Source organism: Sinocyclocheilus grahami, unplaced genomic scaffold (assembly GCF_001515645.1).
Source record: "Sinocyclocheilus grahami isolate Dianchi unplaced genomic scaffold, SAMN03320097.WGS_v1.1 scaffold7.1, whole genome shotgun sequence".
Classification (NCBI taxonomy): Eukaryota; Metazoa; Chordata; class Actinopteri; order Cypriniformes; family Cyprinidae; genus Sinocyclocheilus; species Sinocyclocheilus grahami.
In genome coordinates, this window is record NW_015505186.1 from 923,125 (window position 1) to 940,859 (window position 17,735).

Here is a 17,735-nt window from a genome sequence, read left to right on the forward strand (position 1 = left end):
TTCCAGTCCTCGCGTACCCCCGCTCTGCACATTTTGTATGTTTCTCTTATTGCTTCATATGTTTGTTATATTTGACTGTAAGTGCCCTGAGAAGTGGACATTACCGGATATTCCGCCATGATTCCAGTTTGAAGGGAGCGTATATGTTCCATACAAAGGGCATTTAAGTGTGCGAGACGTGAATTTAAATTGTATTTATTTACAGAGGTATATTATGTCCCACTTCACGCTTCTCTAGTAAGTTTCGTTTGTGTGTGAAGACGCTGCAGGCAGCAGCGCAGCGCAAATCTGTAAATGAATATTCCGAAGTGAAGTAAACTTCAATGGATTTCCCCTGCTCAGGGAGTAGGGAGCAATGGACACTGTGTAGGGAGCATGCCAATCGGAACACAGTCCATGCACGGAGCTCACTTCTAACGAGATGATGATCTGAATCAGGTGTGTTAACAAAGAGAGACATGCTAAACATGCAGAGCTGGGGTACGCTAGGACTGGAATTGAGAACCGCTGGTCTAGAACAATTCACGGATGATGTCAGGAAACAGTGGTTGCAATTTACTTTTTAACTCTGTTCCTGAGCATTATAACCCCAATTTGCTATTGTGTGCTGCGCATTTTACTGAGGACAGCTTCCACATCACGCGTGAGAAGTGCCGGATTCGCCAAAAGCTTTTGTTGAAAGACAGAGCAAGAGGCGGGGCAGTACTGAAACACCGTCTAAGCTGTTCGCCAATCACAACGCACTGGGACAGCTAACCAATCACATCATATTTTGTTTTTCGGAAGGCGAACCCTCATCAAAGTCCGGAACTAATCGAGCCATTTGTGCCAGCCTGGGGAGAGAGGTATTTTAATAATGTAAAATAATGTAATGTAATGTAATGTATGTGAAAAATAATGCGTTTTTCGAACCACCAAGCATGAGCATGTTCTAGTACACCCCCAAAACAAAATCAAGACTTTGTAAAAGAGCATAATAGGACCCCTTTAATATCGGCGTCGATAATCGGTCGACCCCTAATCTGAACTGACAGGAAAAATGCAGAAATAATAACCTCAAGGTCGGCTTTCAGGCTGCAAGTGTTCAGACACTTGCTCATCATTTAAACTATTTATACTATTCCAAAATAAATAAATAAAAGCTGATTAGCTGGTTTCTAAGTGTTGCTGGTCCTAGAAGGCTTTTGGTCACTTGTCAACTGCTCATGCTGGAAGACCAGCAAGACCAACTGATTTAAGCGTTTTTCCCCATGTAGGAGAGTTAGGTACATTACAAACTAATAATAAAAAAAGCTACTTTAAATATAACACAAACCAATCTAAATATTATATAAATATAGAATATTTCTTATTTAATAAATTTTTTCTTATTGACAAGCTGTATTTCATCTGAAAAAGAAAGTCAATTAGGGTGACAACTAAATAAAGAAAACTTAATTTTTATCAAAATTAAAATACATATTAAAAATGCATCTTTATTTACATTACCATGCAAAAATATGGAGACAGATTTTTTTATGTTTTAAATTAACTCTCTCATGTTCACAAATGCTGCATTTATTTGATTAAAACTACAGTAAAAACAGCAATGTTGTGAAACATTATTACAATTTAATATAACTGTTTTCGATTTGAATACATTTTACATGTATTCCTAATAATGACAAAGCTGATTGGAAACTGTGATACTTTTTTCAGGATTTGATGAACATCATTTATTTTAAATATACATCTTTTGTAAAATCTTATGTCTTTACTGTCACTTTTGTTCAATTTAATGTTCCCTTGCTGAATGCATAAAAAAAACTACTGATCCCAAAATGTTTAATGATAGATATAACCTATAACAGAAAAGAGAGTTATTTTGAATTTTCTGTCACACTAGTGAAAAATGTATAAGTTAGTAGTGTTGCTACTTCGCTATTCCCCAATGCTATAGTTGGGTTGTGACATTTTTTCTCACTCATGAGAGATGAGAGAAGGCCCTGTGTGAAAGCATTAGTCAAAATGTTCATCGTTAGCAAATAATGACAGTCAGATAATGCCATCTCCATCAGATGTTTCACATAAAAACCCTACACACACAGGCAGGGTTGCTCATTGCAGAAATGAATAATGTAACAAATAATGTACACTGCAATTGTACTTGCAATGCCATTTTGCATTTGAAACACTATGCTGTAAATTATGCGTGTGCTAAAGAAAGACGCTGCTGTGGCAATGTTCACTGACTGACAAAATGAATCCTCAACACAATAGTAGAGATAAAATATCTACAATAGAGGCTTTAAAAGAGTCTCACAGTGACCGCATTCATTCCCGTCCCGTCTGAGTTAAACTACAGTGGATTAGTCAGGCTTGTCCTGGCAGCTCTTCATTGATCCCACTATTAATCTGACAGATAGCTGATAACCAGGCCTGCACTGCTGTAGGGGTCACATCTCCACATATATCCACATATATATATGTGCATGTACGTGACGTGACGTGATGTGATATGTGGCCAAGTATGGTTGGGAATTAGTGCTCTGCGTGGCCAAGTATGGTTACCCACTAGTTACCTAACTAGTGCTCTGCATTTAACCCATCCTTAGTGCACACACACAGCAGTGAACACACACACACACCGTGAACACACACCCGGAGCAGTGGGTAGCCATTTATGCTGCGGCACCCGGGGAGCAGTTAGGGGTTCGGTGCCTTGCTCAAGGGCACCTCAGTCTATTGAAGGTGGAAGAGAGCACTGTACATTCACTCCCCCCACCTACAATCCCTGCCGGTACGAGACTCGAACCCACAACCTTTGGGTTATGAGTCAGACTCAATATTATAACTTGGCATAATTCTGCCAAAGCTCAGCAGATTTCTGCAAAATCTGAACTCCCATCATTCACAATATTCCTCCTATTGCCTGTTTGTTTATAAATTTTTCCTCATTATAATTGCGTTTTGAATAAATGTTGTTTATAAAACTAGATTTGCATACCCTGAAGGAAATACCCGGTCTTGCAAGGCAGCAAAAGAACAGTGTAAAAGTTTTGGGTTAAATGATAGTTAGGAAAGTTAGAAATCCAAATAAGGATAGAAGGAGAGATAGAGAGATTGATAGAAATATGATATACATATATACTATGGCAGACTGGGGATCACTGACATACTTTTAGGTTTATTTTTAAACCTCAATTTCTATAGGCATACACCCTTGGCTATATACTATATATATATATATATATATATATATATATGTATATTAGTTCTTATTAAAACGCAATTAATCACATGATTTTCTGATATTTTAATCGTGATTAATTGCATTATGCACAAAATTCAATAATGAATTCAAAAGTAGTGTATTGTGCACTTATTCATTTAAAAGTACTGCTAATATGAACAAAAGTGCAATAACATTTGGTTTGCAAACACTTTAAACAAATAAGGTGCTTTTTTACAGCAGTATTCCTTTTACTTATTATTTAAACTATTTCTTGTAAATTTCAACTTATAACATTAATGTAATCACATTAAATATAAAACCAAAGCTTTTTGCCACTGCCAGGGCATTAATGTTTTTATAGAAAATATTTAGTTCATAGTTTGTTATAGAAGTTTGTTATAGAAAAGCAAGTTATGCTCAGAGTCCAGAGCCTCCATCATAACAGGCACCTTCCGAGTAGAGACCTGCACGATCGCAGGACCCAACGCAACAGAGTGCGGCACGGGACAACTTTGACGGGCGAGTGCGGGTGCAGGCAGGTAGAGACTCGTGTGTGCGGAATGAGGGAGAATAAAAATGCATCACACTAGGCAATCTTAACTGTGCCTGAGCGCGTTTGACCCCCAAAGCCCAGTTCGTTTGACTAGTGTGATCGCTCCGTGCCGCGGGCTTGGTTCGTTTAGCCGTCCCAGGCTTGGTTGGAAGAGGTGGGCCAGAGCGCAGTTCAGTTGGGCTCAGGCGCGGTACGCATGTAGTGTGAGCGCTAACCGCGCCGTCACGCGGAACTTCTGATCTGTGCAGCATGATTGCGTATATATATTGTGAGAGGGCCATGTGTCACCGCGGTCCAAACAACTCAAAATAATAAACCACAAAGTTAACAAAACGATGCAATCCACTGTGCTGAGCTAGAGTGCTTCTCTGTCTTCATGTGCTATCGGAAACTTCCTGTTTCCCACTTACAAAGTTGTGATTATGAGCATGTTGCATTCTTTTCTGTTAAAAATAAGAGGGAACAGTGGTTTGTGAATGTTGATGCTTAGCCTAAATAATTTGATCGGGAGTGTTCATGTGAGCGCTGCAGCAGTCTTAGTCATTGGTTGAGATGCATGATGATGCCCATCCCAAGCCAATACTGATCAACATCCCACCCCCCCTGTGACCCATGGTTTGTCTGTCTTTGTATTCAGAGCCAGTGAGCAACGGACTTTCAAAATAATAATAATAATAAAAAAACTGTGTTAATGCGTGATAAAATAATTGTTGGCGTTAATTAATTAATGCGTTAACGTGATAGTAACTATTGCCCAGCCCTAATAGATAGATAGATAGATAGATAGATAGATAGATAGATAGATAGATAGATATTTAATATATTCAAAATATGATTTCACCTAGCCAGATGTTTATGAGAAAAGAAAAAAAGAAAATAACATACCTTTTCTACCTTAATTATATTGCTGCCTCTTCTCTGAATTGTGCCAGTTTTTTTATTATTATTCAGTTCACTTGTTTGTCCAAGAGCTGAAACAAAACTGATGATACTGCAATTTTAATTTGGAGGATAAAATTCACAAAATGATCCTAGTTTGAAACTAAGGTACAAAACCACTTGTGTAACTGGATTTGTCATTCAAAACATTCCAGTTCCTGTGATTTAGGAGACGGGAGACATTTACTATATGTTGTTCTGTTTGCTAACATTAAAACTCTCTTACTCTAGTTACCCATTGACCAGTGAACGTCTAGGTTACTTGTGTAACCCTCGTTCCCTGAAGGAGGGAACGGAGACGTTACGTCAGTGACTGACGAATTGGGATCTCGCCCGAGAGCCCAATCACCTTCGAGTGTTATTCTGTTGTTTTGTGTATTTCCAGTGTTGATCCTCTCAGTGTTGTGGCGTGTAAAATGAGGCCACATTATGCTAAATCTCTTTGGTGAATACAAAAGCCTGTAAGAAGACATTGAGAATTATGGAGATATAAAAGTAATCCAAATGATTTCTCTTTAAACCAATTTGCTACAGCGGTCGTACCTGGTAGGCAAAAACGTGCCGCTAAAGCGCTTAAATGAAATCTCATTGAATTCGGAGTTGTAGCTGTAAAGGGAGCATTTACTTAATTAGCCTGTAAAAGAATAAAGCGTGTGCTTGAGAGCTAGACTGAACCGGGAGAGATAATTCCATAAATAAACAATATGACAACGATGAAAACACAACACTTGAGATTATAGCTGCATCTCTGCCTGGCCCACATATATCCCACTCACATGATGAGAGCAAATGCATACATGTTCACCCACCTACACATAAACACACACACAGACAAGCAGCAGGGAAAGTAAACAAGCCTCTTCTGCTCCTTCTAGTACCTTTTAAGTCTACTTTAAAGAGTACATCTGCTTGGTTTCATACTCGCATTTGACCCACATCCGGTTTCAAAGTGGGAAAAAAAGGCATGAAAACATTTTCAGAGCCAGGAAACTACTTCCACTCTCCTGGCTGGGCTTTCTAGACACAGACAGAATGGGGACAGTTTAATTTGATGTATGGTGATACAATCACACCTTCTCAGCAGAGCAGAAAGAAAGGTTATGAGGAAAAATGATAACGCTTTATTTTACAATGCCCTAATTAACACAAAATAACTACACAATTATCCTGGGGCCACTCACCGGAGGTCACTCAGCACCTGGAGCCATGGTGCAAAAAGAAACTGCAATAATTACGATGCAAACCTGAGAAAACACCTTCGCCTCCGTCTGATAGTTAACAAATTCTCTTGAAGCAAAGCTTTTCTTCTGCCTAGCTGACATGGTGTCGCATTTGCGCATTTCACAGATGCCTAAATGAAAGAGGGAGTTGGGCGGAAATATGAAATGGAGGGAGAGGTGTAATATTAGTGGCACCTGGTGCTTTTCAAAAGTCCCGCGGGTGTTTTAATTTTTTTTATTCCAGATCTTACTTATCTATTGCAAAATATGTATTAAGATTACTAAAAATTTTAAATTACTAAAAGATGAAGTGTATAATTTCTGTTACTATCATCTCCAAAAAGAATTGCAAAAATAATTTACAAATCATAATTTACAAATAATAATAATAAATAAATTTAAAAAAGCAAAAAATATTAATTTTTTAGTGCAACCTTCAAAAACCCTCCCTTTCTGCCACTGATTTATTTTATTTTATGTTTTAAGTAGTTTATTTTAGTCCCTTAAACAGATTGTAATTTTCTTTGATTCAACTAGTGGCACAGATATTAGATGTTAGTGGAGGGGTGCAGTCGTGGACCAATGGTTAGACAGTCTGACTTCGAGTCACAGGTCCGGCAGGAATTGTAGATGGGGGAGTGAATGACCAGCGCTCTCTTCCACCTTCAATACAAAGACTCAGGTGAGACCGTTGAGCAAGGCACCAAACCCCCAACTGCTCCCTGGGCGCCGCAGCAATATGGCTGCCCACTGCTCCGGGGTGTGTGTGTGTGTGTGTGTGTTCACTGCTGTGTTTGTGCACTTGGATGGGTTAAATGTAGAGCACAAATTCCGAGTATGGGTCACCATACTTCGCCACACTTCATTTTATGCAAGTTTTGTGACACTTTCAAAGTGAAATGTCCAGTGAGTGGCACTAAAAGCTTGTTTCAGTTTATTTATTTTTTTTTTTTCTGGAACAGATGAATGTGAGTATGGCAGTGTTTTATTATGTGGTTATAGTACATATCATGGCAGATTGGAAATGAAATGTCCGGTGAGTGGCACTAAAATTAATGCTTTATCTATACAAACCTTTGAGCTCTTTTATCATGTTTCATGGGAATCGTACCTGATCGCATCGCAAGTGCAACGCTGCACCGGGTGAGTTAACAAGCAAGTTATGTAATGCTATGTAAAAAGTCAAAATGTATTAGTTTGCAAGCTGTAAACTATGGTAAAAGTGTTCTGAGGTCAGAACATAATATTGTGCAAGAAACTGCATGAAAATATGTCACGTGGAATCAATAATCTGCCCCTTTAATCATAATTTGTATAAAAAGGAATACAAGTTGTTTTACTGCCACTATAGTTTTCATTTCAGCTAAAAACTGCAGTGAAATGTATCTATAGATATGTTTTTGTGGCAAAGGCATGTTCTTCCAATAAGCCTATGTTGGATATTACACACTTCAAAGTGAAGAATGGTGTCTAGGTGACATCTGAAGATTAAAGCCTATTGTCTAATGAAAATCAATCTTAACTACGTTTAAATCAATGCTATCTGCTATATGTATAGACTGTATACAGTATATTGAATAGTGTATATTCATATTCAAAGCAGATCACAAACAGCAATAATAGTGCTTTGTTATTATTATTTACACTTTTATGTATACTATGAATGGATGGATGGATACTGCAATATGTAGTAGCCAATGTGTTCACAGAGCATTGTGAAATGCCATCTGAGGACAAAATGACTGCAAACTCCCAGTCTCCCAGCTCACCCTGAGAGGCCTCCAACACCTCAAATCATGCAGTAATTTATTTCTGCCTTCTCTGTCTTTAATGATGGGCTTTGGTGCTGCCACATTGATCAGCCTCCACTTCTCCTGACTCATCCCTGGCTACTCCCCCTGTTAGCATCAAAACTTAATCTGAGATCTGACATCGGCTCTCACAACCACACTTTTTTAGATGTATGACCTTTCCAGAAAACAATGACCAATCAATAAGCAGCTTTGCTTCCTCAAAGTCTAATTAAAACAAGCACGGGGTGACTCAAAGGGCAGAGGGAGCTGGGAGAAACTAGCATGTACGGCATATAGTACATGACTGCTTCATATGTACACATGACATTAACAAGGATCATTTGTGTTGTTCTCTCAGTTTCAGAATGATCCATTCCTGAACCTACAGTAAAAAGAACTAACTGTGGTTGGTCATGCAGGTCAGATGGCCTCTTGCAGTCGAAATACAGAAGTTTCTTTGCGCCAATGTTTCTAAGCTGCAGCATTGGTTCACTTGGATCCAGTGCTATTAGAAGCAAAATAGTGGCAAAGTTCACATTAAACATTATGTTTTTGTACCACTGCCAACTTGTTAAAACCATTTAAAACTAATTCTTCACCGCATTCATAAATAATGTCTTACTGGAATAAAGATAAACGACAAATTTCAGCTTCATAAATAGCCAAAATGATCAAATGTGTGAAATGTTAAATGTGCTTTAAGTACAACAGGGCATCTCTTGAACTACAATTACATGGGGAAAATATGTCAAAAGAATAAGAAAGCATAATTTGCTGCAATTAGATTTGTCGCTCTTTGAATTTCAGATACCCTGGGTTCACTTTCAGTACAAAAGCTGTCAGCAGAGCTTGAACAGAATTCTCTGGTAAATTAACACACATCTCTATTCATTGTGCTTGATTTTAAATTACAAGCACTGCGATTGCATGGATTGTTTTAAATGGATGTTGTTTTAGATTCATTTTCATTCTGCAAGCTATAATGGGAGTTACCAAATAGTAAATGATCATTTTCCTCAACTATACATATTATAGGTCAAACTAATTTTTTACACATTAAAAGTCACTAATCTCCAAATAGATTCGCAGCTTGTAGTATGCAGTCACAGAAGAGAAAAACAGATTGACAAGTCTTATATCTTGCCACCGAAACTCTTCTGTTTGTTGCAGTGTCAGAATCAAAAGCCTGTGAAGGGATTTTAACAGGCTTTACAAAGGGACACGCAATGATGAATTAGCTATGTTTAAAAATTAGTCAGAGTCGGACTCATAGGAGCGGCGCACGATGACACATTATTAAGCTGTTATGAAGCACTCGCATTGCCGAGTTTCCATGCTGATACTCCATCCAACTGCGTCACGGGGGGGCTGCCACATGGAGAAACCCACCGAGACCAATCATGTCAGGCAAAATGAGACTCCATCGCCTCCACGCAAAATACACTCCAGACACAGGCAGCGGCCGTTTCACCATCTTTGAATTAATAATAATCAAAGTTCAGGCGGAATGAGCTGAGTTTATTGGGTTGGTGATTTAGGCGGCCAAGCACAGAAAGCATCGAGCGGAGGTCTTGCACACCTGTCCGCTATTCAGCTGAAAAACGGCCGCGGTTTGATGCGACTTTGAGAAACATTGGCACTGCGTGTAAGCTAATTTCTCCTCTTGACCCCCATTTCCTCTTCAGACATTGGCTTCTCATTTTTCTCTAAGCCATTGCGTGTGGCCGTTGGGAAGCGGAGCTAAGCCTGCATTACCTCAGACAACCTCATCTGCAGACAACAAGCGTTATTTGGCATGGTCACTGAGGCATGGCTAGTTTCTTGCTGAATATTTGACTGCAACATACACAAGGGAAAAATTGAAGCACCTTCTTTTCTGGCTATAAAATAATGAGATTTTTTCAAAAACAAGAGGTAAGAAAATATGTTAAAAGGCCAATCTAACAGTGCTGGTAGAAAATCCCTGAAAAGCAGCATGAAAAATACTTGAACACTATTTGCTTTAATATAGATGTGACAAGAGCTGCAATAAAAAACTTTCATATCTTTTCAATATGAAAGAGTAATAGTATTACTCATTACATTGTTCATGAACAATGGCTCTTGTGGTTTCAACCTTACAGATCTAAAAGAAAGGTTTAGCATACAAAATCACATTGTAAGTTTCAATTGTAAAATTAAGTCACAATATGAGAAAACTACAATTGTGAAATGTAAAGTAACATTGTGAGATATAAAGCTGAATTTGTGACAAAGTTGCAATTATGAGATATAAAGTTGCAACTGTGATATGTAGTCACATTTGTGAGATGTAAAGTCACATTTGTGATATGTTAAGTCTCATTTGTTTATATAAATATTTAAATTCACAAAACTTAGGGTTGTTAGACATAGTCACAAGTGTGAGATATAAAGTCACAGATCTGATATATTAAGTTGCATATGTGAGATCTAAAGTCACACTTATGGGATATAGTCATTGGTGAAATAAAATCACAATTTTGAGATATTAAGTTGTTATGTGAGAAACTGTGTAAAGTCCCAATTGGCTTAAGGTAAAAATCTGACTATGCAAAATTATAGCATTGACAAAATGATTCACTTGAATCCAATGCTATTAGAAGCAAAATATTGACAAAGTTTACATTAAACATGATGTTTGTACCACTGCCGTGAGAAAAAAAAAATTGCTAAAACCATTCAAAAATAGTTGAAACTTGTGGAAAATGCTAAATTCATAAATAATGTCTGTCTTGAATAAACATAAACAACTCAAAGAATGAAAAAATGTAAATTGTCAAACTTACAGTATGATATATAGTCATTGGTGAGATATAAAATAATAATTGTAAGATAATAATGTGCTGTGTTGCAAACGAGATATAAAGTGGCATTTATGAAATAGAGAGTTGCAACAGTGAGATTTAAAGGCAAAAAAAAAAAACTTCCATAACTAACACACTGATCAACTAATGTTCAAGTGGGCATGAAAGCAAGTTCATGGTGTCAGCATTCTGAACTTCAGCCTTAAGGCTTAAAAATGCTTATGCTGTGCAGCTCCAGACCTTGTTTATGCGTGCAAATGCTAAACCATGCTTAACCAGCGATGTTGTGGAAATTCTAAACAAGATCAATAGAACACAAATTATTCTAAACTTATATTATCCACACATATGTGCATCTGTCTGAAAACAGCCCCAATTAAAATTTTCCTCCAAAGAGCTCACTGTCTTTCTAGAGTTCTGTATGAGTGGATGAGAACCTGCCAAGTACAACAGGAGCCCTCAGAATTAAACCCATTAGAGTGGGATATTCCCACTGACACGCAGCCTGTGGGTGCTCACAAACTGCGCATGATGAGTGCAAATCCATTTTCTAAAGTGCCAAATGGTGCAATGTCATCTGTAGGGGACAAATCCAGTCTGCCATATGCTGCGAATGAAGAATCGGCAAACTACAACAACAGCTGGCCACTTCAAAACACAATTTTCATTGCTACATCGTGTAAATGCAGATCCATCTAATTCAATTATCATTAAAGGCGTAAAAATATCGCTCTTGTACGAGTGCATGGCAAGCATGCATTTATACACCCTGCATTACGAGGCATGTTAACTCATGCAAGTAATGACATATTTGCATGTTCATCGCACATGTATCAAAATAAAAGCGACTTCTTCGTGTCCCAACTTTTTGCTTTCTTTGTTGCCCGTGACAGCTCTACCTCTGCAAATAGTATGCACTGCAATAACAGTGTGATTTCCATTCAACGGGAACACCACAATATCAGACCGCAGTGCTACCGGCATGCCAATCAAATCTTGACAATGCCAAATTAAAGGCCTTGAACTTTCCACTGCATGTTGAGGAAAAAAATCAGTTATCTTCAATGTCAGTGCAGTGCACTCAAAGACCTTCTTCTAACAATTTGATAAGCACTTTTGAAAATGCATTTTCTGTTTCCAAAAAAGTATTACACCCTCTGAAGAGCACAACTGCCTTTCATGTATTGACATCTTATTTTCTGTCTTTTCATGCCAATGTTTGTCAATAGCAATTTTCAGTGGTTGAATTTCTCTTGTCAACATAACAGGTTATGGAATCAAACAAAAAATTCAATGGCCCACAAAAGATGAAATGGATGAAATATGCTATTTGTGTTATGGCAAGCTATTTAAATGCTAAATTATGAGATTAGTTAAATAAGTGTAACACCATTACATGTATTTAACGCAATTAAAACATCTAATTTGATATTAAAAGTGCTTAATTCTGTTCTGTCTTTTAAAGAAGTGTTAGAAAACAGCACAAGTGTTCACGCTTTTGCCAGGCTCTTGTGTATTCCGGTGTAAATGAGAAGGACCTTCTAAAATGTCGGTTTTATTTATTAATCAATCACATTATTCATGATTCATTAATCTTTCAACATACATTCTAATGAAGAACCTTTAATATATACAGAACTTTTCCCATACACAAAACGTTCTTTATAGTGGAAAATGTACTTTCGATTATTAAAATGTTCTTCATACTAAGGTAAAAATTGTTCTTGAAAGTTTTTTTTTTTTTTTGACGAACTCAAAATGGTTCTATGGCATTGCTGCAATTGTGAGATAAAAAGTCACAATGTAAGATGTAAAGTCGGATTTGTGAGATATAAAGTTTCAATTGTGAGATACATACTTGCATTTGTGAGATATTTAGTAGCATTTGTGAGATATAGTCACAATTGTGAGATAAAATCACAATGTGAGAAATAAAGTCACAATGTAAGATGTTCAGTCAGATTTGTGATGTATAAAGTCACACTTGTGAGATATAAAATCACAATCTGTCGATCCATGAAGAATTTTTAACATACTTCCCGCTGCACAACAGCTTCTTTATAGTGGAAAAGTTCCTTTAGATTATTTAAATGTTCTATACACACACACACACACACACACACACACACATTTGTTTCTGTGAATTGTGGGGACTTTCCATAGACTTCTATTACTTTTATACTGACCAAACTATATTTTCTATTCCCTAACCCTAAACCTACCCCTTACAGAAAACCTGTTTGCATTGTAACACTTTCAGATAAACAGCGCAGGCCGGTCCCCACAATGTCAAAAATTTCAGTTTTTACTATCCTTGTGGGGACATTTGGTCCCCACAATGTAGCATAAACAAGCACACACACACACACACACACACACACACACACACACAAAGGTTCTTTTAAAATATTTGTTCACAGAAAGGTTCTTAGGTGAACCAAAAATGGTTATTCTAGGCACTGTTGCGAAAACCCCATTCTAAAACCTTTTTCAAGTGTAGTTTAAAGTTTTTACCAGCAGACTCAGCAACACTATAAATTCATACAATATACTGAAAAACTATTTTCTTACTCATATCAGAAGCAGAAAGTCCACATACAGTCTGATTTATTGTGTTTTGCTTTGCACTGACCCTCAAGCTACCTCTAGTGCTAATGTTTCTGTTTGGTTTGTTCTAGTCTTTTCACAGATTGAGAGTTTTTTTTTTTTTGTCTCAGTCCATCAATGTCTGATCGGTGCATTGAGATAAAGCTGCTCATAACTGCTGGTCTAAGATCAGTTCCTCCTACCCACATCCAAACCTTAACTATAAGTCTGATGGGGAAATCTGACTGTAGATCAGTGGCTGCGGAAAAAAATATATTTAATTTCAAATGTTCCAATGTGCAATTCATGAAATAAAAAGATTAATTTTATTTAAACTCTCAAATAACTCAGTTTATCCTTAGGATTGTGTAACTGAAGAAGATCGACATTTAGCTATGTCTACAGAGCTGCTGAACAATCCAGAAAAATTAATATGCATGTTTCCACTTCAGCTGTGAAAGTTGACAGAAAAAAAAAGAGAAGGAAACATCCCTCACGTCTTATTTCTTTCATTAGGGTCTCAGTCCATCAATGTCTGATCGGTGCATTGAGATAAAGCTGCTCATAACTGCTGGTCTAAGATCAGTTCCTCCTACCCACATCCAAACCTTAACTATAAGTCTGATGGGGAAATCTGACTGTAGATCAGTGGCTGCGGAAAAAATATATTTAATTTCAAATGTTCCAATGTGCAATTCATGAAATAAAAAGATTAATTTTATTTAAACTCTCAAATAACTCAGTTTATCCTTAGGATTGTGTAACTGAAGAAGATCGACATTTAGCTATGTCTACAGAGCTGCTGAACAATCCAGAAAAATTAATATGCATGTTTCCACTTCAGCTGTGAAAGTTGACAGAAAAAAAAAGAGAAGGAAACATCCCTCACGTCTTATTTCTTTCATTAGGCTTCACACATAAATGTCAACACAGATAACGTCCTATTCCTGCAAGCTGGCTGACATTAAATGACACCCCGTGCACATACTTTTATATTGCTTTCTCTGAAAAGTGATTTCACAGGCTGAATCTTTTCTTTTCTTGCCTGACTCGTGTACAGCTGTGGTTTGCATTATAACAGATGAATTAAAATGCAGTCAGTGTCCTGGAAGTCGAGTAGTGGAGGAAGACATGAATACATAGTAAACGTGAGGGATTTACTCTTAGATGTGCTGAGGCTGCTTGACATTATTTGATGTCATATCCAAATTTCCCCAGATTCACTTTCCTCATCTAATTTTGACGTATTTCTAAATATCTAATTGAAAGAAAATGATGAAGTTTCATGTGTGGAGTCACTAAATAGAAAATGAGACATTAACATAAAACTGTATATTGAATGAAGCTGATTGAGATTTCTTTTTAGTTGCACACCAAAATTAGGTCATCTCTCACAAGATACAATAGATAATTCAGCCCGATCAATTCAGCCCATGACCATGAGTGAGCTTCAATATAAGAGACAGTTCACCCAAAATCAAATCTGTCATCATTTATTCACTCAAACCTGCAAAAACTTTCTTTCTTTCTTCAGTGGAACACAAAAGAAGACATTTTGAATTCAAATGTGAGTTTTAAACACCAAAAGGGACTAAAAGCATCATAATAGTGCTCCATATGAGTCCTGAGGTACTGTATACCCCAGGTCATTTTTGTGGGAGAGACTGAAATTAAAGTCCATGATGACAGAATATTTATTTTAGGTGAGCTATCACTTTAAGAAATATAACTAGTGACATTGCCTAGATAATTAACAATGCTATATTTTCTGTAAACAGCATTGCAACGTAAAGGAAGATTTCCTTTACCTTTTCCATCACCTTTTGAAGAACGGAATTTCCAAAAAATGCTGGGTTCAGGTCGTCCGATGGCCAGACACATGAGGCTTACGTTACTACCCTCGTTCACTGAAACATCCGCGGATATGTTTACAATCCTGGCAGGAACTGGGAAAAAACAAAAAACAAAACAATGCAACACTGTAATCACACATTTGATAAAACTTCTGTAAAGAAAAGTCGGCACTTATGCGATTAATCATCTATTAACAAAAAATGATGACATAATCAGGACCCAGAGGATGTTTTCAATGTATTATTATTAGGATGTGTGTGTGTTTTTCACTATTCTGTCATTTAGTAAACCCTGTTCACTTATGCAAGCAGCAGATGCAAGTTACATTCACATTTTCTGTTTTCCCTAGAAAATTCTTATGCAAAAGTCTTGCAACGATTTTCCAGGGCATGTTGTTATTTATATTTTATAAGGTTGTATTTTATAAAGAAAAACAAACATGATACAAGCAGTGTACAAAGCAAAAGAAAACAGTTTTTATTAAAAATATAGATCTCATATTCAGATTGTTGTGACTTTGTGGTAACATCTTTGAAAATTATATGTACTACTGTAAGGGTCTACTGTAGTACACATAAAACAGTAGAAACAGTAATAGTGAAATATTTTTAAATTTTTTAAATAACTGTTTTCTGTTTTTATATCTGTTCAAATGTAATTTATTCCTGTGATAGTGAATCTGAATTTTCATCAGTCATTACTCCAGTCTTCAGTGTCACATGATCTTTCAGAAATAATTCTAATATGCTGATTTGGTGCTCAAGAAACATTTCCTTCTACAGAAAACTGTGCTGTTTAATGTTTTTTGTTGACACATTTTTATGATTCTTTGTTAAATAGTAAGTTCAAATAATGGCATAAGGGTTTATATACATAATTTATAGATCTATATTTTTATTCTCCCATCTATCGAGACTGGTGTATGAACTAAGATTCTAATATGAATACAGTGATTCTAGAATCCAAGGTTTCTTTATAACAATTCTGACAGCATTTTAATTAGGTGGTTATCCTCTAACAGTGAATGTGTTCTAAAGTGTAACCCTTGAGTTTTGAAGTCATTCCAATTATAGAACCATACAGTAATTGAATTGATTGTACATCAATCAAATGATTCTTTAGGCTTTTTACTGTATAACTTAATATACTAACATACCTGAAACTAATAAAAATGACAAAAACACACAGCAAATTTACTACAACTTGTAAAATAAAATTGAAAATGAAAATAATTTAAATGAAAATCAATCAAATTGAAATGAAAACAGAAAATATAACAATAAAAATGGAATCACAATATTAATATACATTATAACAATAATAGTATATCAGTGATTCTAAAATACCACTGGTCTCTGAATATATTTGTCTGCATTTTAAAATATTACATATTTTAATTATCCATTTATTTATATATTTTAATAACCTATCTAAAATTAATAATAATAATAATCAATAACAAAAATAAAATAATAATAAAAACACTTAATAATTGTAAATACAAATTATTTAACTTCATTTGTGAATATTTATTGTAATTAAATAATAAAAATAAAATAAAAAATTGCTAAAAAAAAAAAAAAAAATGTTTTAAAGCAAAATGCTAACAGGGATTCATTTTGACTTAAAGAAACAGCTGCTAAAAAGTTATTAGTGTGGCTACCTTTAGTTAGTAACCCCCAAAACTGGCATGTGAGTGAAGGTAAATACAGTGACCGTACCTCAGCTTATCCCAGAGAGCACAATCACAGAAAAAGATGTGTAAGAGAGCCGTCCGCTTCTTTCTGGGGAATATTTCATCCTGTGATGAGCACTTTCTTTGAGTCACTGTGCTTTTCACCATCCTGCATTCCCTGTGTTCTCACCACTTCCCTCCCTTACATCAAAGATATTGTTTCATCCCTGTATCTCAATCTATAATTGATGGCTTCGGCTTTCTAACCATGAATTCCAAATTCAGGCCACTGTTTCAAACAGACCAGTTTGAGCTCCTCAAAAGAGAGAGAGGACAGAGTTCAGAGCATGAACAGGCAGAATGACTATGCTAACATTTTCCAAAGAGACACACGCAAGTCAAGTTATATAACTCAGGTTACCTCTCCTCAAGAGCGTGTGTGTTTGTGGTAAACTGCTGAAAATGGATCCATCATTCTCAGCCACATGACAAACCTCAACCATCCTCAAGTTCGTGATGAAGTATCTTTCTGTCTACATGCCCACAAATTCCCACCATCTCTGAGCAATACCTGTATTTTTAATTGGACATGCGCTGGGTTAAAATAACTGCAGAAGGCAGAAAACCCACAGAAATCAGTGGGAGAAAAACTCGTTCGTGAGCTGCCTCTGGTGATATAGCTGCCGCTAATGTTTCACCCGGGCAAATTGCACTGGCTTCGTCTCTACATTTATATTCTCATAACCCTACTGAATCTTTCCAATGGCTCATTACTGCTTTTTAAAATGAGAAAAAAAGAGTTGCCTCCTGATGCAATGGTGGAAACTGAAGCATACTATATAGAAAACTGCAACAAGGGACTGGAAAAGCAGCAGCCATAAAAATATGGCAACAAGGGAATGCTGAGTTAAAGACATAAATGTAACCAATATAAATTTTGTAGTGAACTTAAAAAAAAATGCATAGCACAAAAAAATAAAGTAAAATATAAATAATTACACTTTCTTTATAGAAACATTTTCTAATTATTCATTAATATATATTTTTTATTATTTATCATAGAACTAATTATTCAT

The 17,735-nt window shown here is 36.3% G+C and overlaps 1 protein-coding gene across 2 annotated transcripts in view; it reads right to left on the reverse strand.

Moving 5' to 3' along the window:
* LOC107588660 (opioid-binding protein/cell adhesion molecule-like) overlaps positions 1–17,735 on the reverse strand; it is a 147,727-nt gene that overhangs the window by 23,619 nt on the left and 106,373 nt on the right. For both annotated transcript variants that reach the window (XM_016276869.1, XM_016276860.1), the window contains one exon: positions 14,939–15,076. In XM_016276869.1, the coding sequence (XP_016132355.1) occupies positions 14,939–15,076 (138 nt within the window). The remainder of the gene's footprint in view (positions 1–14,938; positions 15,077–17,735) is intronic.